Source organism: Rhamphochromis sp. 'chilingali', assembly GCF_963969265.1.
Source record: "Rhamphochromis sp. 'chilingali' genome assembly, chromosome: 16".
NCBI classification, from domain to species: domain Eukaryota; kingdom Metazoa; phylum Chordata; class Actinopteri; order Cichliformes; family Cichlidae; genus Rhamphochromis; species Rhamphochromis sp. 'chilingali'.
The window spans coordinates 16,260,864-16,284,156 of record NC_137943.1 but is presented as its reverse complement, the minus strand read 5'-3'; the positions used below and the strand labels follow the sequence as shown (position 1 = coordinate 16,284,156).

Genomic DNA, 23,293 nt, shown 5'->3' with positions numbered 1-23,293 from the left:
TGCTTCCAGTCTCTCCACATCTGGCTCTGTTTAGCAGGGTGTGGGCTAGCTTGCACCATGTGGCTAAATGTAGGGTGTTACTCTTCCAGCCCAGAGAAGTTAGGCCTTTTTAGATTCAGGAACTCTGGAAGAAGCACCAACCAAGCCGCAGATTAGAGGACTGCCATATTCACATCAGCTGACTCTGGGTTTGAGAGACTGTACACTGCATATATGCAACTATATGTTTAGATGTGTATGTTTGCAGGTTTGTGATTTATTCTGTGTCACTATGATTGGCTGTAAGGGATTTTTTTATGTAGCATTAAATGAGTAACCAGTGTTGGGAGAAATAAAAAATTAAAGTCAAACAAATACTTGTCAGTGAGAATAGAAATGAGGGCAGAAATGAAGCAACTTGAGGGATAAAAGAGAGAGAAGGAATGCAAAGGCAGAGTGTGTGTGTTGGGGGGGGGGGGGGACCAGAAAGAGACAGCAAGATGGGATTACATATGAAAGTGAGAGGGAGAAGGTCAAGAAGAACAAAGAGAGTGATGGCACCAAAGGGAGCTGTGTGTTAGATGGCAGCCAGGTGTGTTTAACAGATGGAAACCTTAAACCTGGCAGGCACTGTTTGGCCTAATAGTGTCATCAGTGACATCTGGATAATTGTGTGCACACACTGTGCATGTGTGTGTGTGTTGTGTTATTGGCTGTATATCTCAAACATACAGCTTAATGCAGGAGTGTACTTTTACTGTATACGAAACTTGTTGGTACAGTGTGAGACACACCCTGCCCCTACAACATTCTCTATACAATTACAAAACCCCTGTCATGATCCTGCTGCTTTGCAGACTAGAGCTACTCTAAGACTTGGCTTGTCTGGACCGTGACCTAAGGAGTGTTTCTTTTTTCTTTCTTGCCAAAACTAATAGAACTCCCATAGATCCTTCTATTTAATTTTCACGGTCATCTGATGAATTGTTATCTTATACCACTGTCATATGAGTTGATAGCTTAAGCATGTCTTTAAAGTAGTAAAGGGTGTATTTTCAAACCCATGAATGTGGATAAACTGGCCACGTGTATGAGGTATATAAAAGGTGTAGAATAAAGCAGAATAAAGAATGTCGGGTTAAATGTGGTTTATAATCTCAAACACTTTGAGTGGTCAGTATGACTAAGAAAGTTCTATATAAACCCAAGTATGTGACAAACTAGGGTGCTTTTGGACCACAACCTCATTTACTTTCTTTTACTAGCTCAGGAGGTAGCAGGTCATTTACAAATCAGAAGGCTGGTGGTTTGATTCTTATTCCAGTCTGCATGCCAAATATTCCTGGGCAAGATAGATAAATGCAAGATGCTAACCTCAAGTTGCTCTCTGATGCATCCATTGGAATATGAATGTGTGTGAATGTTAGATAGAAAGGTTCAGCATAGAAAAAAGTGCTTGTGTGAATGAGTAGTAAAAAAAGGCAAGGTCTATGCAGTGCTTTGAGTGCTCAGGTAGAGTAGAAAGGTCAGACAGGCCTAGAGACCTGCTGGTGATCCCCTGGCAACGTAGGAAAAAATGTGCGTTCCACATCCAGTTGGAGAATATAAGATACAAACATGTCTGCAAAAACTCGTCATTTATTCTCTGAGCTGTGGGGAAACTTGAAAAAGTGCGACACAAAATCAAAATTGAGAACATTTGCCTTCCCATGCAAACTAGTAACAACCGGGGTAACCTGTTAGCAATGTCAAGGGGATTTTCGATGCAGCACCACATAACTCTTTGAGATCAGTTTCACATTAGCTACTACCAGCAACCTCCAGGAACCACTCACAACCTGTCAGGGACCAGTGGTTCTCCAAAGCATGTTCATTCATCTGATCACAAAATCCCTGAATTGTACACTTAAGTTGCAATGTTTTTTTATTTAGTCAGTTCACTTGCACCTTGTACTAAACCACAAAACCTTCTAATTTCCTGCTTTTAGGGTCACCTCTGATGATGTCATGAGAGACAAGGACATCTACTCCCATTGTGGTCCATAATCGGTTCATTTTATCTGCATGCAAATCATGTCAGTGGAGACCTGGAGTAGGCTGGCCTAATTATGCCAAACACATTACTCACCAGGAGCGATGACGCCTAGGAATGATAAAATTTTAAAAAAAGGGACAAAAGTGAGAAAGGGAGAGAGGAATGTGCGAGGAAGGATGGTCTTGAGGAATGCAGTGGAAAGTAAATTAAGGGAATAAAAGAGAACAAAATGATAATGAGGATAAGCAATGGTATGGACTTTTGGTGGAAACAACCAAGGGAGAGAGAGAAAAAAAAAAGTCTGAAAAAGAGAACCAGCTGGATAAGGAAGAAACAGCTTTGGGTAAATGGTGCATAATGCCAGCCAGGGAAAATAGGAGGGGAGACAGAGAGAAAGTGGAGTAAAGGCTTTTGCAGAGGGCCTGCTGATAAACGACGTGCATTATGTGATGTGTCGGCTTGTTTAATATAAGAGGCTTTTTAACGGCATCTAAATTCTGACTAAGGGGCTCGCAGTGTTCCTGGAGCACAATGTGTGTGATAAGTGTTGTTATTGATGGAGAGCCAGTCTGATTCATAAACAGTCTAATGGCTCCCAGACTATCATTTGTGCATTCACTGCGCCCAAGACAGCAGTTGTTTGTTTATGCATGTTTTATTTATTTATTTATTTATTATTATTGGTAGTAGTATACGTAGGAGAAGGGAAGTAAAAGCACCAGAGTGCATCACTCAGGTGTGTCTTGCTGGTTATTTGGATATTTTTTAGCTAGCAGTCTATCACAGAGCCATATATCTGTTTTTCATTTAGATTCATTTAGTGGAAATTAGGCTATCGGCCAAGGGAAACACATTTTTAGTCTTTTTTCCTCTATAATTTGAAAATAATGTTATCATTTAGAAACACTGTCAGTTGGAGGTCAGGATAGAAGAAAAACCTGGAGCAACTGTATCATTGCACCAGTGTTTAATACCCCAGGAAACTATCTGAATGCTCAGCCATCAACCAACAAAAATTAAAAGCATGACCAATCAATTTATATTTTAATGTAGAGGGCATCAGCAGTAGAAACAGACACAAATATTCCAGTATTAAAATATGTGTTCAGCGATAGCAGATGTACTGAATGTCCTCTGCTTTCTCATTTTATTTTTTTTATTCTATCTCTGCCACCTGATTTCCTCCCTCCTTCTCTCTTGGCATATGCTTCATGGTTTGCTCCCCGTCTCTCTCTTCTCTGCCAAAGAACCATCAGCTAATGTGATTTTTCAGCACTTGTCAAACGGACAAACAGAATCAAGGCTGTCAAATAAGAGCGAAATATACAATTGCTGCCTTGGCAGCACCGTTTTCTTCTTTTATTACCTTTTCATTCCTTCACTGATCTGTCCGATCGGCCCCTGTCAGTACGTGGTGCTCTGCCAAAACACAGCTCATCCTTCACATCCTTGTGTTTGCTATTTACGACCATACACTAGCTATATGGGGGTGAGTGGATGAGCTGCTGTAAGTACAGTATGCACAAATTAAAGTAGATGAGAATTGGAATTCACTTCTACTTTAATTATTTTGCCATTTTGTTTCGATTATAATGTTATTCTGTTGTAAACAATTCTGGGATTGGAAGTATTTGCAGTGTTCAAGCGTGGTCACAAGGGCTTTGAAACATTTTCTGCACATGCCAGGAACTGTTACCTTCCAATTAGAGGAAACAAACGCTTAAGTTTTACTGGAGACTAGAGAGAGAGGAGGTGATAATAGGCACACTGCAAAAGAATTTGCACTTTTAAAATGAGCCTAATCATGAACCTATTTGTAATTTTGTTTTTGTTTGTTTTTATTTTGCTTTTTTCATTCAGTGATATGGTTTCCATGAGATCCAATTTTATTAGACTGTGGTAAATGTTCCCAGGCCCATTAAGCCCATCGTATGAGTGACATAATACTCAGTCAGTTAATACCCTGATGTGAGAAAACCATTTGAGATCAGTCCAAGCTCTAAGAAAGAGTGATTGGCAGCTGGGGTAACATCACTGGTACCTTTCTCTGAATCTTCTGTCAGTGACACAACTTGAGTAGTAGGGAGAGGATTAAAGCCAGACAGACGGTCACGTGAAGAGGGCACATGGAAGGTGAGGCTGTTTGTCTGGTTTAAAGGACTGTATTAAAGCATGAAAGAATACAGGGGGCTGTAGAATAACTGAGCGCAGACATACAAGGTGTTAAAGCGCGTGTGTGTGCGTGCGTGTATGTAATTTAAGGAGGTTACAAAGCATCCAAATAAGAGAAAGTAGGAATAGACTTAAAATAAGCTTCTGACATGTCAAGGTGGCCTAGATGTGAAGCTCAGAGTGATTACAAATGAAATCATTAACTTCCCACTCAGCGCAGGAAGAAAGTCATTAAGACACACATGCTTCGCTTAGCTCACGCGTGCGTGTTAGACAGTTAGAGAGATGAAAGAATGAAAGCAAGAATGTGACGGGTGTAGAGTGTCGCTTTGGTGATGTTAGCGATTTTCTTGATCTGCTGTCACATTAAAGAAAGTTATAGCTGTTAATTATGAAGAAATGCATTAAGTGTGCTTGGTGTTTGCAGCAGACACAATATTATCATGACATCAAATCGCGAAACGCCACAATCAGTAGTAAGTGTGAGCTTCATATTTGAGGTTTTTGAGCTGTAATATGGTTGTTGTTAAACATGATGTGCACCACGTGGTGTATTTGTGGCTAGACCCACTCTGTTGGCCATGAAGTGTTATGTATTGCTCATAGTTATGTACACAGACGGTTTCCTGAGGCTGAGAAACTCCTTTTCGTGTATGTATTGACCTGTCAATCAAATTAGAGTTTGAGTTTATATACCAGGTTGGCTTTTTAGGTTCCCAGCAGATAAATGTTTATTTCTTGCCCGATAAATGTGTAAGTCTTGACAGCAACAGTTATTTTTTAAATAGATTAGGATATTTCTTCTGACTGGCTGCCTCTTGCAAATAGGGCTGCTGTGTTCTCACAGACAGAGCCGTGTGCCTGAGAAGACTGCATTAACGATATCATACACATCGTACGCCAAACACTGTCAGAAACTTGGTGTTTAAAGCGGTCTGAAGGCTGAGCTTCTGGCTTATAGGGATTACTTGTAAATTTGCTGACCTCATTATTTGAATCTTTCTCCATTTTTAACATGAGCATTCGCCATATATGTATAGCTTTACTGTAAACACATGTAATAGCGTGCAGCTGTTTCTGCTGTTATTCGTCCCGTCTGTCCCCTCCACACCCGGTGTGCTGGGATATAGGCAATTAAGCATCCTTTCCCATCAATCTTTCCCCCAGAGAGCAGACACCGGGGGAGAAAGTGTAGAGGTTAAGCTTTGAGGGATGGCGGAGGATTGTGGGTGAGCGTAAAAGAAAGGGCGTATATAGAGAGGGAAGTCATATGACTCCCTATGTCATGGAGATGCAAACCGATGAAGAATGAGAAAGGTCATTTTCACACACAATAGCCCAAGCGAGCGAGCGTGCACACACACATGCACAGAGGGTTTGTGTCATACTAATGATGGCTATTACTCACTTGAGTTAAAGGGCAGAGGAGAACTGTACAACACTGTACCATTTACCGAGATCTGCCCTCCACATGTGAGCACTTAAAACATGCCCCAAGCAAAAAACTGTAAACAGAAATGCAGATTGTGCATTGAATGGCGAAAACAACTTCTCCTCAGCAGCTGAACAACATCCTTTGCTATTCTGCTGAAAGCCATTTCATTTAGCCAGACTTATTTACAGTGTGGCTGACAGTACACAGCAGGAATAATTTCTAATAGAGATTAAAAGTAAATCTGCACCTGTCAGAGCAGCTTCCCTTCTGTCTGTCTGACTGCTGCTGTGTACTCTGGATTGTGTGTGTGTGTGTGTGTGTGTGTGTGTGTGTGTGTGTGTGTGTGTGTGTGTGTGTGTTCGTGCGGGGGCTGTGATCCTTCACTGTGTACATATGAATGCGCTGTCACTTGGAAGTTGCTTTCTCTGTGTGCTGATTCGATTTATATATATAAGAATGTGAGTTCTCCTATCATGCATGTAGCTCTGCTGGTATGTGGAGTCTGGTCCAGTGCTGTGTTTGCAGATAGTTTGAGTGACAGGAGGCTGGGGAACTGGGGAGCGATGTGTCATGCAGCTGCTGTGTAATAAATACTGGATATACAGCTGCTACATTTCAGAAGCATTTATCTCGCCAAGCATTACAATATAAGAAGTGATTTGCATCACAAAGATGGCATTCGATGTGTTGACATTTTCTCTGTGCTATGAAGTCTGTAGTTATAATTAGAAGCTCGCTAGCAATGTCTTCTGTAACTTGCTGAAGCAGTTTGCACCAACCTTTTCAGCCTTTAATCATCACAGTGTTTTACTCAACCCCCCATTTATCTAAAGTATTATATATTACAAAGTTTAACCTGGTCTACCATTGTTGTCATCAGGGAGTAAGCCCTCAAATTAGATAATTACTTGACTTGCTTGCTTTCTGCCAGTTTTAAGAAATCATCATCAGGGTTTGAGCATGAAGCATACTATAAATAATCTGACCTGCCATTATTCTGGGTTTGAAGCAAGGGGCAACTTCTGGAGCTTAAAAAAGAGGCCAAGGCAGATGTGGCGAAAACTGTAGTGCCTCTGGGACTAGCTGATGAGTTAGCATTAGATCCTTACATCCACGTAAGGTAATTTCTGGCTTGGAAAAAAAATGGCAGAGACTAAAAACACTAATGTTGAAGCTTCAAAACGTGCAGTCCAAAACCACATTTTACACTGTCTTTCATTTCCAGGAGGCAATTAAATGTGGCAGAGAACAAGAATGTGATAATGGTCTCTATTGCGTCAGGGAATGGCGTTTTAGAAACCAAAACAAAGTAGAAAATCAGCTTGATTTAAACAGAAAAATATCCCGGCACGTTCCCAAGATTAAACCACCACCCAAAATAGGAAAATCAAAACTGGAAAAGTATAAGCCTCAGAGTGTTTGCGAGAAGAATGAAAGACAAAAAAAGGGTTTAAAAATGAGCAAATCTCTCACACTTTTATTTCTTTTACCAGAAAGCAGCAAAGACCAGCAGCTATGGAGCAAAGTCAGCTAGGGTTTATTAATGACTGGGAAGGCAGAACAGAGATACAGTATCCAACAAGGCCAGAGCTTGGATAATGCTACACAGATGGGTCAGGATGGACTTAGCATATTAACATGTTATGTAACACCAAGTGCTGTGATTGTCTTACTGTGCCCCGATTGGCTCTGCTCATGTGGGTGTTATAGCTTTGCTACCGTATCACTCGGAACGGTTTTTCCTACAAGGCAGGGTGTGTTTGTATTTTCTTTAAATATGCAAGACAGTGTGGGAGATGGATGTTTGTGAGTGCTGTGATGTTGCTTTTTTTGTTTTGTTTTTTAAATAACTGCATCAGGGGACTAAGCTAACCCCAGGAAAGGGGTCCCATGTGGGGGCTGCAGCATCCCCCTTTTTTGCAGTGCCTCTCGACTGTGGGTGGTTGTTGCCAAAGATAAGACACCTATAATGCAAAATAAATACTGCTGCAGACTACAGTCTCCATCTCCCTAGCACACAGACACTTACCATATCCACAAGGATGTACACACACTCAAATTCACTAAGGTGCCAACCCTATTTGTAACTAAAGTCAACAAAGAAATGCAAATGTTGGCTGGAATGGATGGATGGTTAAGGCACACTGTTGTCGTGTTGAACTTTCTGTTGTCATAATCTTGCAGAAACAGGGCTGAATTTCTGAGTTCATACATAAAATGGATGTAAACTTGTTTATGCCACTGGCCACAGAAAATGTGGGATTTATGAAAGCAAACTGAAAATGTGCACACCTCTCAACACAAGCCCAAGGATAGCAATGAGCTACCCGTTACACCTGTCTCATCTGATACTCTTGTTTACTCCTGTATATTGCTATCTAAAAGCTTTACGTTAAATCAATCTTAAGCTTAACATTATGTACGTCTATACTACTACGAGTTTTTGCAATGTTTTAGTCTGTAATTATTGGTGAAGCTGTATTAGATTGTATTGTGAAACAATACAACATTAGTGTTGGATATGAATTTGTATGGTTTTCTCCAAGTGTGACATCCTGCCTAGTTGACTCTTTCTGTTTATCTGCTTGTGCGCTTGAATGTGTGCATGTGCCCATTAACCATATCTGTAAATCCTCACTTGGAGCAGTATATAACCAAACCCCCAAGCACTGTCAGTTCCCTGACATGCCCTAGAGAGGCATTCTCGCATACTTTAACTTAAGGTTCATTGACAGTGTGAGGCTGTTGGCATGCAGCACAAAGCATTTAAAAAATAAGTGGAATTTTGTGTTGGAATAAGTGACTTTTTTTGCAAAAGAGTACTGTATTGACGCATCTTGTATTGATGGCTCTGACTTATTTTGAAACGGTGACATTAAGGTCTACATGGAGCAGCACATTGCAAAGTAATAAAACACGAGAATACAAATATTTCACATTATAACAGCTGTTTAAATTTTTGTTGTTTTCAGGTCACTTTCTAGATTTGCTGAACCGCTCTGAATTGAACCTACAAGAGACTTTCACTTCAACTTGGGGCTCTCTATACAACAAGAATTCGGATGTTTTCTCCGAGTTATACACAGAATTGAAGAAGTACTACCGAGGAGCCAACATCAACCTGGAAGAAACACTTAATGACTTCTGGATCAGGCTCCTGGAGAAGCTCTTTTTCCAGGCAAACGGGCAATATGTCATAGGTACATTTAGTTCACTTGTTGGACGCACATAACAGCTAAAAGCTTTTCGCTGGCTCTCTGCTACAGTAAAAAAACAAAAAAAATAACTTATTTTATTTGGCTTGGGATTATTTCATGTTCTGTTAACCATATTGGAAACTGGTCGATGCATGGTTTATTACAGTAATACCATGAACCTGGCACACTGCAGCAGCTAGCAGCTCTAGTTTCTTGAGAATTTGCTTTCAACTGTGATTACCCACATCTTTTGTTCACCTGATGACCTGCTTGCTGTCAGAGCTGTTGAATCAAGAAATCACTTAAGTACAACGTGTCTAACAAAGTGAAGCAGGCTAAAATATATCAAAAGCAACACATGTAACACATCAGGTCTAAAGAAACTGCTAAAAGGTCCGATGCATGTGTAAGATTTTTTTTGAGTAAAAAATAAAATAAATGATTTATTATTTACTTTTAAATAATTTTAGCTTCAGCCTTCAGGGATTAACCCAAAACCTTGAGAAGTGGTGAGATTTTCTACTTGAAGATTTCGTTTGATGTGTTTGCTGATTACAGGTGAGGACTACCTGGAGTGTGTGTCTAAGCAGATAGACACACTGCGGCCTTTTGGAGACACACCCCGTCAAATGAAGATGAAAGTCACGCGCGCGCTTGTGGCTGCACGTTCGTTTGTTCAGGGCCTGGTGACTGCGGGCGAAGCCGTACGCAGAGTATCCCAGGTAAAACTATTTCTTCTCATCTTGCATGATCCTTTAGACTGAGCAGCAGCTCTGTTTTCCTGCCCTCACCTCTGCAGTTCCAGGCCCAATGCATAATTTAAACAGCGAAATCTAGTTTTGTACATAATAACAGGCATCTTAATAAAAATGTACCGACAGCTCTGGTGGAGCTCAGGATTCATCCAGAGAAGTTGTCAGCTGTGTGGAAGAACTCGGGGCATCTTCTTTGTCAGAGGCCTGGCTGATATAATGTTAATGAAGTTAAAACCGCTGCCCCTTGTGTGGAAACATGAACATCACGACAGATTTTCAGAAGCATTTATTATTTCTGTGCGGTACAGCGCTGTAGGTATTGATGTAAGGCAAAAAAAATGCTGCTGGCAACAAACAAACATCAGCAGCTCTACTAATGTTTCTGCAAAATAACGAGTAGCATTCAGTGACACCCGAACAACATTACTGCGAGATCCAGAAATTAATCGAGCATATTTCAGATCTGCCTGAGTCACATTCACTGTATAATGACAGAGTTATGTAATTGAAAAAAAAAAAGGGGGGGGGGGGGGGGAGTGTGTGTGTGAGTAAATAAACAGAAGAAAAATTAAAAATACTTTTCCACAGGGTTCAGTTTTGATTCTTTTCCCCTCAGATCAGCGTTAGCAGAAGCAAGACACTCTGCGAAGCATGGCCTCGGGCTCAGCTTGCCCCTGCAACTACAGTTACTTCCCTCTCCACGCTGAAAAATGTCTCCCTAGGCTGTGAGGCAGGTTAATTTCCCCCAAGAGAAATGATCCCCTCTTTGTAAAAGGCAAGAGTAAGGTTAAGATGAGAGCGAGACTGAGAAATAATTTCAGGGAGGTGGCCGGTATTGATGCCCCTGTGAAAAATATCTGCTGTCAGACAGTGGGCAAGCAGAGTGGAGAGAGATGAGGTTCAGTGAAAAATGCTTTGAGGAAACAGATCCTGTAAAAAAGTATGAATATTACAGGTATTTCTTTGATAACTTTGTGCTGTGAATGACCACGAAAGGGTAAAGGGCGAGAACTACTGTGCGACACATCTGGATGCAAAGGAAACAAATATATGTGATGCTCTTTCCTGTCACTTTAATGTATGTGATTAGTTTGTGGGCGTTGTCAGACGTACAAAGACCCGGGGTTCTTGAACTAACGTACCACATGCAGAAAAACAATTTGACCTTTTTGCAAGTAGGTGGAGGAGTAAACAACAGAATACATGTGGGGAATGTTGCAATTCCTATTCATGATCCATCAATGCTATTTTAATGAGCATCTTTTTTAGACAAACATATTCATATACAGACTGAACCCCAGCGTTGAAAGGTACTAAAAATGTGCACACACATTTCTCCCGGAGTTACTACGCCTTTTTTAAGGCATGATCCTCGACCACTTTGCCAGTGCTGAAGAGTAGTGAGTGATGAGTTCACTGAACAAGGGTGGCTCGGGGAAAACGAGTAAATAATTAGCGCAGCTTTTAACAAAATTACAGAATGTCATTTCAGCGCTAATGCCAGGGTATTGGAGCTGCTGCGTTCTGAATGAGGTCATGGAGTGCCTTCTGTCCTATTTAGAGTAGAGCACTCTGTAGTGCAAGAATAGTCACGATGGGCACACTTGGTCAGTCTGGTTTTAAAAGAGAATTTTTGGCGTGTTTCAAAAAACACGCAAGGCCAAGTTTCTTCCGAGTCAAGGCCTCTCTGATAGGATTTGACTGGACGAGGTGCAGACATCAGCCAACTGTTCAACTTCACATGTATAATTTGTGCGTTTGTCTGTGTCGCTGTCCTCCCAGCACACAGTCACAGTTGTGCTGTACTTATGCAGATTGGAACAGCACTGCGCTTGATAGGAATAAATTAAAACAGTGAGAAAAATGTGTGTGTGTGTGTGGGGGGGGGGGGGGGGGGGGGGGGGGGGCAGATATAGGAAAGCTTTGACAAAATCCAGCTTCCTCTCGTATCCTTATCTTCCTACTCTCTCATTTTTGTGTGTGTGTGTGTGTGTTGTCTTTAAATTCTGCAGCTCTTCTCCTTGTAAATTGTGAATAGTAGTTTCTGTTTGTTTCCCACAACCACACCCTGCTGTGTTCTCTGTCTGTGGCTGTATCTTGTATATAAATTAATTTCAGCTTTCCCCTCCATTCCAATGAAATTCTATTAGCAGTAGATTAATGCATGTGCATTAATGAGGCAGCCTCTCTTTTTAGAAAAAAAAAATGTGCACTGAAACTTGCAAAGAGGTCAGTAACTGAAGGTGTTTACTGTAGGCTGCTGGAGGAGGTATTAAGGCAGGATAAGACAAAATTCCCTCTGTGTATGTGTGTGCCTCCAATCCTTGTAGTCCTCCACAGAAGTTTGTTTTCATAAGAAAGATGAAATGAATTCCCGATAAGCCTTAGCTGTGGTGGCAGGTGATGAAAGAGTATCCTTAAAGGATGCTGTGAATAGAGTAAAGCAGAGAGAGAGAGAGAGTGATAATTTTAGAGATGTTTTTATAAGACAGAAAAAAAGGTGTCAGCAGGAAGGTCTGTCTGGCTTTCTGGTTGAGTATTAATTCCTCCCTTGCTTCGCTTTGGGCTGCACCAGTTGTTACGTGTGTCCTTAACTTTTTTTTGCAGACTGTTTTATTCCCTCGGGTAAGGGGAGAGTAGGAAGTAGGCCACGCGAATTGCTCACTCTGGAGGCAAGGAGTCGGGATCAGCTTGTTCTGTAACACAAGGGAGGAGAGGCTGTCCATATATCCTTACTAATTACAGAGGAGAGACAAACAGAAAGAAAGACGGTGTGTCTTCATGGACATTTGCTGTGGGCAATGTACAAACAGGTATGGGAAGCATGCAGTGAGGGTGAAGCGAGGACGACTTAGAGTATGAAAGAGACATTGAGGATCCGCATGTGCGAAAAATATCAAGGAATATATGTCGAACTTTATCAAACCGAGATGGGTTTCTGCACTCCAGTAGGAATAAGATATGGGTTGTATTACTACTTATAATTTGCAAGCTTTTACTTTCCTAAAGCCAGGTGTGCCACAGTTTCCAGGCTGCCAGCCTTGGGAAGTTGTCAACATTAACCTCTAACAAGCAACACAGCAGAACTGCACATTTCACGTCTCTTGTGCAGTGCCAGTGATTCCCAGTATTGACACTGCATGGATGATGTAGGAAACACTCGATTAATCTCTTTTCAGGAGGATTTCATTAACATCTCCCAGTTTTTGTTTTTTTGTTGTTGTTTTTTAAATTCCCCTCAGTTAATCTAATAGCGTTTTAACATCTGTATCTCTCATTTGCAGTTATTCTCCCCAGTCCTCGCTGCACACTCCATTCTTCTCTTTCACCAAAAAAAGCAATTTTCTGACTCATCCCTGGTTAACAAGAACTAGAGTACGGATGGGAGGAAGGGAATAAAGGAGGGCAGGGACGAGGATCTGACTCATGTCTCAAATGACTTGAGATCAGGCCTGGGAACACGGTTATTCTTTTTCTGTGTCACTTCTTTGCTGTCCGTGTGTAACTGAGACCAATTACCAAATTCTATCGATCCCTTTTTACACACAAGTGTTAACTAATTTACAGTGCTTGTTTTATTTTTAATGTGGTTTAAGATTTTATGTAGAGTTGATAAAGTGTCAAAATAAAGTTTTGCAAGTCAAATCTTTGATTAAATTTCAATGATCTTTCTTGATATTATCATTAAAGTAGCTACTGACTACTTATAGTACTAAAATACACACCCATAAATGTTGCTCGGAAGCTGTTTTTAGGAAACAGTGCTATGGACTTCAGAAATCAGTGCTAGCATGAATAAGAACAGTTTCGTTTCCCCTGATATCAACAAGCATCTGTAGAAAAATATCTGAATTATTTTCACACATGAACCCTATTGTTGTCCTATTTTCACTGTATATTTGTTAAAAGCTGGTTTTAACTATGACTTTGCTGTTGGAACTGCAGTTTCCCGGAAAAGCATTAGGCTGGCCCAGATGTCGGCTTAGAGAAGCTTTGTATGCGTAGCTGGACTCGTTCTGTTGCTCTCTCTCTCTCTCTCTCTCTTTCTCACACACAGACACACACCCAACACTTCCTTAGGTTTTGTATGCATAGCTGTACTCTCTTGTGAACAGAGCTTACTGGTATTAACCCAGTTTCACTTTTCACGCACGAAGGCCTTTTCCTGGGGGAACAGCCTTGTGGGATAGAGGGAAGAGTGCAAGAGACAGGAAGGATAGAGTGAGAGACTGAAAATACTTGTATGAATGTCAGGACCTTTTCATCGCATTTAAAACAAAAAGCTAATTCTTGCTAACTAGTTTCCAAGGAAACTGTGATGAAAGAGATCCTGGTGCAAACTAAAAAAAAAAAGGTCATCATGGGAGGTGACCTCCTACTGCTGCCACTGTCATTGTGTAGCTAAAACAAAATGTACATTTTCACATCTTATTAAAACAGATCATTTTCCATATTCATGTCTTCTGTACAAAAGCAGTTTAACAGTTTAAATAGTCAAACGTGCAAAGTTTTGTCTCTCATGTAAGCTTAACCAAACAGTATTTGACTTGATTTTTTTCTTTTATCAAAGTGGTGCATGTTTATTTATATCTCTGTCTTACCCAGGTGCCAATGAGCCAGGAGTGCATGCGAGCCATAATGAAGATGACTTACTGTCCCCACTGCCGTGGGATGCCGTCTGCTAGACCTTGTCTGAACTACTGCACCAACGTCATGAAGGGCTGTCTGGCCAACCAGGCTGACCTCGACACAGAGTGGAGGCACCTAGCAGGTGGGGCGCACATACACTCCCTCATATGAATCCAGTTTAACCATATGCCCAGCTCAAACGTTCAACCCACACCTGATTCTAATAAAGGGGAGTCACGCTATCAACACACTGAGGCCCTACATATGAAACACTTCGCACTTTCTTCACACTAACTGTGCCTCATGGCTCTTTAGATACAATGATCCAGGTGGCTGACCGTTTAGATGACCCTGCTGGTGTGGAAAGTGTGATCCTCTCCCTTCCCAGTTACATATCAGAAGCTATGAATACCATGATGGAGAATATAGCCAGCATCAACAGCAAGGTCAGAACACACACTGGTACACGCATACAGGTCGAAACGATGTGATCAGCATTTACTGTGCACCTCAAAAAAGACATCAAACGATACTGTGAGCTGAGCCACAGTCTTAAAACCATCATCGACAACTGAAATGAACACTTAAGCTAACTTTCAGGTGGTCCTACTTGTTTCTAGTTTCTGCTAACAATGTAATTACTAATTTGGAAAACTTTTGGAAACATAGATGTGAATTGAAGCATTGTTTGCTTTTTTTATATGGGTGAAAGTCAGTGAAGAAACACTGGTAGCTGACGTTGGGCTTTTTAAAGATCCTTAGCACTTGGTAATGCCGTAAAAATAGTAGTTAGCAATCAAAAGAATCTGAAATCTCTTAAAAAAACACAAACTAATAGAAATTGGTTCCCTCCAAAAGAACATTTGGACTTGAGTTCACATGCTGGGTCACTATGTGACTTCATTGCCCTGCTTTGTATATGCAGTTAACACATTTCCTCCCACTACATTAATGCTGTTATCATGCTCCAGATATTTGATTTCAAATGAAGGCATGTGAGTCATGACAGAGCCTTCAGGCCAAGCAATTACTTAACTTTTTAATGGTGCTTGGGTAACAGTTTTATATGAGCCTTAAAAACAACTGGCAGCACTGAAAAACTGATTAGTTTGGTAAAGGTGGGAAACGGCGTGGACGTTGGGAGGAAAGACAAAGCTTCCTCTGTGCTGGTTAGCTGTTTAAGAGGCTGGCTCCCTTGAGGTTAGCAGTGGACTGGCGGTCTGCCGCTGACCTGGTCCTGTATGTAATCACACACAGCTTCAGCCTCTGATCTTCATGTAATATGGCGCGCAGAGTTATAGTGTTGGATAGATTATTTCCTATCATACATAATCGACTGATGTCAAAAGCCATATGTTGTGTTACAAGCTTTCCTGACGAATTATGCCAAATGCAGATATTACACTGCGTAGCCTATATGGAAATATATGCCACTGCTCTGTAACTGAGTCAAAGCCAAACTGTTAAGCTGCTTACTCAAACCCTGAAACAAGGAGTTTATCAATTAATTTTTGATGTTGTGTGAGTCATAATAAAATTAATAGCAGCTCAAGATAGGATTTTCTTTTTAATAGTTACAGTGTGTGTGAAGGTTCAAAGTCTTGAGGCTCCTCTAAGCAGGCCAGACTGGATGACAGATTGACTGCAGTTTTTACTGTATTCCCTGAGTAGCGTTTATAAAATCCAAAGCCCCTAGGGACGAGTAATACTTTCCGAGTTGTGAATCATTCTGCTAAAGTGATGCTGTCATTGACTCACGAGGTTATGCACATAAACAAAACAAGTTATTATTCTTGGTTTATTTTTACTATTTTTATTTTTTTTAATATTAGATATAGTAAATACATAACCCCCCCCCCCACACACACACACACACACACACACACACACACACAAAAAAGAATAGAAACCCTCTTTTTGTTAGGACTGTTTCAGCTGTTTATTAACGGCTATGCCATTTATCTTCTCATTCAACATTTCGATTTGCCTTTTCCTCCCCAGCTTTTCCAGACATGTGGCAAACCCAAGGAAGCAGGAACCACCAGCACAGATGATGAAATCATGAAGCGAGGGACGTTTACAGTGGAGGACAGGTTGGAAGCCAGCCCTGACAAAATCGAAAAATTGGTTAGTATGTACCCAACTGAATTGGCACCTTGTTATTGCTCTCTGATGGCCTAATCTGTCCCATTCATAGTGATGTTTTTTAAAGGAAGAGTCATTGGTCATCAAGGCCAATTGAACCACTTTTGCTGTTCAATTTCACCTACGCACAGATAACTATGAAGTGATTAGACGGGAATGAATGCTTGGAAGGATAAATGTGTCAGATGACTGAACACTGCAGTTGGTTATTGAGGGACCCAGAGTGTTTCTTATTGTTGGTGTGTGACAGCATACTGTGACTTTGGGGGGGGGAAAAGTATAAATGCTCATGAATGTGCTCTCAACAACTTTGCCTCAGGTGTCTGATGTAAGAATAATACTGGGGGACAATAGGCCATACTGGACTTCTCTCCCAAATCTCATCTGCAGTGACAGAGTGGCCACTGGATTAGGGTCCGAAGACAAGTGTTGGAATGGCAACAACCGTGCCAGGTAGGGAATATGAACCCATGAAGAAATTATTACTTCAACACAGAATTCCAATGTTGTGAAAAAGTTTTCCTTATTCTTTCCTGATTTCTTGTTCTTGTTTTTTTTTTGCATATTTTTACACTTACATGTTTCAGATGATCAAACAAATTTTAATACTGAATAAAATTAAAAATGCTATCCAAAACTACCATTACCACATTCCCTGGAAAACTGAGTTCAATTTCACTAACCACTGTCAGACCTGCTGAATCAAGAAATTACTTATACAGAATCTGTCTGACAAAGTGAAGCAGGCTTAAAGGTCTAAACAATGATTCATCCAGGAGGTCACAGGAGAACAGCATCTAAAGACCTGCAGACCTCACTTGCCTCAGTTAAGGTCAGAGTTCATGATTCAGCAATAAAAAAAGAGCCTGGGCGGAAATGGCAGCCATGGGAGATTCCTAAGGAGAAAACCACTGTTTACCAAAAAGAACAGAAATTCTTGTCTCACATTTACCAAAAAAGATCTTGATTTGCTGCTTCAGGACCTGGATGACGTGCCATAACTGATGGAACCATGAATTCTGCTCTCTACCAGAAAGTCCTGATGGAGAATGTTTGGCCATCAGTTCATACCCTGAAGCTCAAAGAGAATCTGATTATGATGCTTTGGCATGACCTTAAACAGGCCATTCATTCTCAAAAACCCTCCAATGTGGCTCAATTGAGATCATTTTGCAAAGGAGAGGGGGCCAAAATTTCCCCAAAGCTTCTTTCCCTTTTTTGAACAAAATCATCAGTTAAAAACTGCATTTTTATTTTCTTGGGTTATCTCTGTCTAATATTGAAAATTCTTTGATAATCTGAAACATGTAAGTGTGACAAAGATCCAAAAACACTAAGAAATCAGGGAGGGGGGTGAATACTTTCCATGGTGCTATATGCACAGTGTTGTTGTATGCCAGTCGCTCTGTGGTCCTGTTGCATTAGCTTAAAGTATGGCTTTCTTCTTGTTTTGAAACATTTTGTCACAAGAGCTAATTGCGTTACACTCATCTTGAGTCTGCTAAGCTAATGACGACATCTTTAAGGAAAGCGACTCTCCAGAATCCTGGAAAATCCAGAAAACGAATTGCTTGATTGTGCACACTTCCACCTGGTGCTGAGCACGCTGGCTGTTAACTGTTCACAGGTACCTTCCTGAGTTAATGAATGACGGCTTAGCCAGTCAGATCAACAACCCTGAAGTGGAAATTGACATCACCAAACCAGACATGACAATACGCCAACAAATAATGCAGCTGAAGATTATGACTCACCGCCTGAAGAATGCTCTAAATGGCCAGGATGTGGAATTTCAGGACACCAGTGAGTAATCTTTATCATCTCAGCCCACAAGAAACCTCAAATCAGATGACCTACTCATGATTACATTATTGTAACTTCTCTCAAATTAAAGAATAAAAAATAAAGAAACAGACACACCTCACCTGCAACTCACCCTGTCTGTTCTGCCTTCTACTCCTACTATGCTTCCTGTGTAGATTTTTTAACTCTTTTTATGCTACTCACTTGGTTTAGACTGAAAATACCCATGATTGCATAAAATATCCTGTTACAACTTACATTTCCTGTACATGAGCTGCAGGTGTCTTGTGTCTTGTTTTCCCTACAACAACTACACTATGCTGAAAGCTTTTTTAGGGCATCTTTGTCCATTGACGATTAATCAAAAACATGTTTTCCAACTAAACCTGTGAAAATCAGGAATGCCTTTTTTGATTATCTGATTTCATTTTTCATACCACGTAATTTAAGTAACTCATGACAATGTTGACTCATAGCCGTATTCTCTTTGCCCCTGAACAGTCAATGCCAAATTTTTACTGGCAGTTAAACAAACACTTTATGTGCACTGTATGGTTAATAGGGTTAGTGACAGCTTTATTCCTGTTGGAAGAGTGAGCTCATGTCCGTACCCTGTGTCTATAGGTGATGACGCCAGCGGCTCAGGAAGCGGGTGCGCGGATGACATGTGTTCCCGGGATACACGCCTTGTTCTCCCCATCACTGACCGACCTGTGGCCATTCCCTACCCTCCAGAAAACGAGAGGGTGAAAGGCTCAGCCATGCAGAACCTTCCCTCCATCAGCATTTACCTGCTTACACTGCTCATTTTGCTGCTCCGGCGATAATTGACGAGGTGGAATCTGCCAACTGGGACTGAGACTGGGGCACCGGGGGTTGGGGAGAGTTGAAAAGGGGAGGGAGGAGAAGTTGGGGGTTAGTTAGCTTGCCAAAACTAAAGAAATCTAAAGAAACAACAACAATAAATCACATGGATGGACTTCCTTTTGGTGTTGGATTGGAGCAAAATGGAAATATGAGTACTCATAAACGTTTTTGTTTTTTTTGTTCTGCTCTCATCTTTTATTCTTCCTATACTATGACACCTTTAGAGCTGGTCTTTTTTTTTTTTTTTTTTTTGCATCTTCTAATGTTTTGTTTTTGGTGTTTGGTTTTCTCTGAGGTTATATCTGCTCCTAAAGCGTGTGCGAGACTGTATTGCTAACAGTATGTTGGTGTTGACACCATAGGGAGAGGGAGAGTCGAGCTTTTTGCAGTGGCACCCAGATACTACGTGTCGGTATTCCACTTGTGACCGTGGGAATTGTTTATTTATGATTATATTTGTCCCAAAATGATTTAATCACATTTAGATATTTATAGGAAAAAGAAAAAAATATCTGCTGACTTTAAAAGGAGAATTATCTGGACAGCATGACCCATCAAACCTCTTAATGCATTAAGCCTCACAGTATCATTACTTGTATGCACTCGCTCACACAGTGAGGTTGAGAGCACTTAGCGTCAGCACTTTTGCCATTTCATCATGTAATCTGTAATAATAGCCGTGATCACAGTCACACTGGCACGATCGCCCGGTGTAGGAGTAACACGGTCTGTCCTCTACTCCATCCATCCACTTATTCCTACACTCCCCATCCCACCCTCCTCCCCCGGCCCCACCGAGATTGTCTCCCTCCCTCCCTCTCTCCAGAACCTGCTGGCAGTGTAGCATCAACTCAACATTCTGGTTTAAGCAAAGCACGTGCTCGGCTGGGACAGGTCTCAGATGGAAGCAGCTTTTCGCTATAGTGTGCGCTACGTGGAAAGGAGGTGTCGCGTTAAGATGACCCCTGTGACAAAGGATTGAATGAAATGATCTTGGAGTCTTGTAGCACAGCAGAAATGCACACAAAAGCAGAGGCTCCGCTGTCCTGCTGCACTTCTTTTAGTATTCCTTTTACATTCACAGGAGAGCAAAAATATAATATGCATAAAATTTTGTGGGTTCCCCGCAATGGCCCAGTGTTCCTGTGATTAGCATCATAATTTCAGTATCATCGATTTTTTTTTTTTCATGACTGATTGCCGCAGTGATCCATATAACAGTAAAAGCCACACCGTGCACGTCTATATTTTTGATTGCTTCTTTGCCATTTTGTAGAAGGGGGAAATAAAAAATTAAAAAAACATGCTTTTAGTTCCCAAAATTTGACAAAAGCAAGATCGTTGTGTGCTCTTACCGCTTATTTTTTCATCATCTGTCAGTATCCATGTCCGCCTTTCATTATCTGAAACATTTCTATATCGGTGCCTATTTTTTGCCAACCTCCTCTGCCCTTTTCCCCACTCATCAGTTATAATGACCTTTAAAGCGTTCCTCGTGCTTCTGCGTTGTAGCAAGGCAATATGACAATGACACAGTGCTTCATTATGTGTCAACCTTACTGGGAATGTTATGGGAACACAGTTTAAGGCTTTCTCCCCCCGCCCGATTTGATGCTTGCTAGGGAGAAAACATGTACCACAATTTAGTTCAAAGCAATGCCAGCGTTCTCATTCAGGAGTGCTGCGTGCAGGATGATGGGACGATGCCCGCGTATGTGTTTCGTTTGCGTGTGAATGCGTGTACTTGTCTTTGATTGAAAGCGCAGAAGAGGGATTGACGATAGCGCCTCTTTGAATCGACAGTAGTTCGGATGACACAGAAATGAGATGAACTAAAATGTACTGCACTAACACGGTGTGACAGAGTGCTATTAAACTGACAGTAACAGGAGCTTAATACAACTCGTTTTTCAGAAATTGCATTTTCAAAACTTTCACTGTAATAAATGATCATATGTATTGATGGAATCTTATTTCATGGAACAGCGAGACAGGATGCAGAGGAGTCAAGTGGACATGATTTTTAAAGTACGTCATTACTTCACCTGTGCATTGGGACAATCCTCTATATAATTCATGTTGTGAAAAATCATTTACAGTACATGCACTCCCTGCTGATAATACTCCGAATGCTTTAGGATAGCGTGGGGTGCTGTCAGAGTTTTAGAAGTACATCTGATATATACTTGGTTAGTTTCTGCTCTGAAAAGGGGTTGTTGTTGTTGTTGCCCTATGTGTGACATGACAGGTTATTTTAATGGTAACTTCTTTTTTGATATGCTCTATTAATGAACGATTTGTTGCTGTGTGAATATGTGTGTGCGTGTGTGTCTGTCTGTCTTTCTGTTAGTCCCTGGTTAAGAAATCTGCCTGTGACTGCCTTTGATACTTTGAGATCAGTTTTAAGATTTAAACAGAGAGATGCTATGATGCAAGATGTTGGTGGTGAGGAGAAAAACAACAACTTCAAAAGTACCGTTTAGCAAGCACGCCACATAGGTCCTCTTTTTAAGACTCTCTAGAAAAGATCTGAATATGAATGTGAAGGTGCGCATGCAGCCCTGTAATAATAAAAGGAAGTACTTCAACTGTGATGGTGACATTCCAGTTCAAAGATGATTTACAACTTTAGGCTCACATCTCCAGTTTCAATGACAGCCTCACAATGTCATTAGCTGAAATTTGCACAACCCCTCCCCATGCCCACTCCTTCTTGACCTTTTGATCTCATTAATTTGTTGTTCAAAGCCCCACGCTCCCCTCCCCTTTTATAAAAACCTGCACTTTTATGAGGCCAATAAATGGCATTGTCTGCACAAAGACATCACAAGATGGTTGATCAATATGTGAGTCGACACCTTCCAGAAACAACTATCGATTGGGGGGGTGTGTGTACGTAGATATGGCCCGGCAAGATGTCTCCTGTCTGAGTATGGTGAAACAGTGTAAACATTAAGCCCCCGAGTGTGAGAGGAAGGAGAACAGATTGTCAAGGGCACTGATCTCAAATCAGTGTGTATGCCTCAATCCTGCCTTCGTTCATCACTGTAGGTGGCAATAATGCAAAGCTGATTATCCAGCCGTTAAAAAAAAAAGAGAAGAAAAACGAAACAGATTTACTCCACACTGAGCTGAGACTTGGAGGCACATCTGAAGGGTGCCAGTTCATGAGGACAAAAATACTTTTATTTTTCCTGTTTTGATTTACTTTCGTTTCATTGTTATCGACAGAGAGTTTGTTCTTGTGGTGAACATGGAAGCCAGAAAGAGGTTGAAAAATATCTAAAATGTCTCATTTGCTGTTGTACCTGAAATCTTGTGTCAATTATATACATTGTAAGATTTTCAACAGTCTTGTGTCCTGTTTTTCTTTAATGGTTGGTGTGTTCCATCACAGTCATCGCTCAGCTTGAGCTAGGAAAAAAAGTGCTGGGTCTCCCAGTTGATCGAACCATCTACCTAAGTTGTCTTGTCAGAGTGCAGCGGGGCACACTGACACCTGAAAAGAGCCAATGGGCTCTGGTGATGATGTCAGAGGTGACAGCTGCTGTCTAGTGTTGCCACACAGGAAGAACTGTTCAGAGCACACTGAGTGCTTTGTCCTGTTTCTGTGTGTAGACGATAAACAACCAGCTCCCTCAGGATGATTTTAACACATACTTGAGGGTTATCCTATGAGAGTCTGTAAAGCTACCCTTTTTACATACACCAAAGTGCTTATAATAATATACGTACAGAAGGTAACAGCTTAGTGCAGTTGTGCGGTGTCTCCATGTCTTAAGCTCATTAAGTTACAAATTATATATGTGTGAAACTGGAGAAACAGAAGAACTTGCCATCGGGTAGGAGCTGCAATATTTAAGTATTTCTAAAGCGCTATCCAGTGTACACTCCCAAGTATGTTGGGAATCATTTCACAAAATTATTAGTACCCTTTGCAGTTTCTTTTCAGTAGACAGAAACATTTATATTGTGATTCAAACACAATCAGTATCTGTCAATCATTCACTCTACTTACAGCGCACAAAAATGCCCAACTATACTTGCACTGTTCTCACTCTTCTGGCTTTCCGTTTGCCCTTCCCTGTACTTTTATGATTGTTAAATATCAGCTTAATGGGACAAGTCTACTCAACTCAATACACGTACCTTTGCCTTCATGAAGCCACAGATGTATGGGCTCGTGTGAGAAAAGCTCAAGTGTTTATATTGTCCTCAAAAACCAAGTACACCCTAACTGCTAAGTGCACTAACAGAATAAGTATCAGCCAGATGC

At 41.1% G+C, this 23,293-nt stretch overlaps 1 protein-coding gene across 2 annotated transcripts in view; it reads left to right on the top strand.

Moving 5' to 3' along the window:
• The window catches only part of gpc1b (glypican 1b), a 60,048-nt gene extending 37,689 nt beyond the window's left edge, over positions 1-22,359 (top strand). For both annotated transcript variants that reach the window (XM_080861763.1, XM_080861764.1), the window contains exons 5-12: positions 8,594-8,821; positions 9,377-9,540; positions 14,179-14,344; positions 14,518-14,648; positions 16,204-16,329; positions 16,667-16,800; positions 17,975-18,150; positions 18,775-22,359. In XM_080861763.1, coding sequence (XP_080717889.1) covers positions 8,594-8,821; positions 9,377-9,540; positions 14,179-14,344; positions 14,518-14,648; positions 16,204-16,329; positions 16,667-16,800; positions 17,975-18,150; positions 18,775-18,977 — 1,328 coding nt within the window. In that variant the 3' untranslated portion in view covers positions 18,978-22,359. The remainder of the gene's footprint in view (positions 1-8,593; positions 8,822-9,376; positions 9,541-14,178; positions 14,345-14,517; positions 14,649-16,203; positions 16,330-16,666; positions 16,801-17,974; positions 18,151-18,774) is intronic.
• Positions 22,360-23,293: the final 934 nt, after the last annotated feature.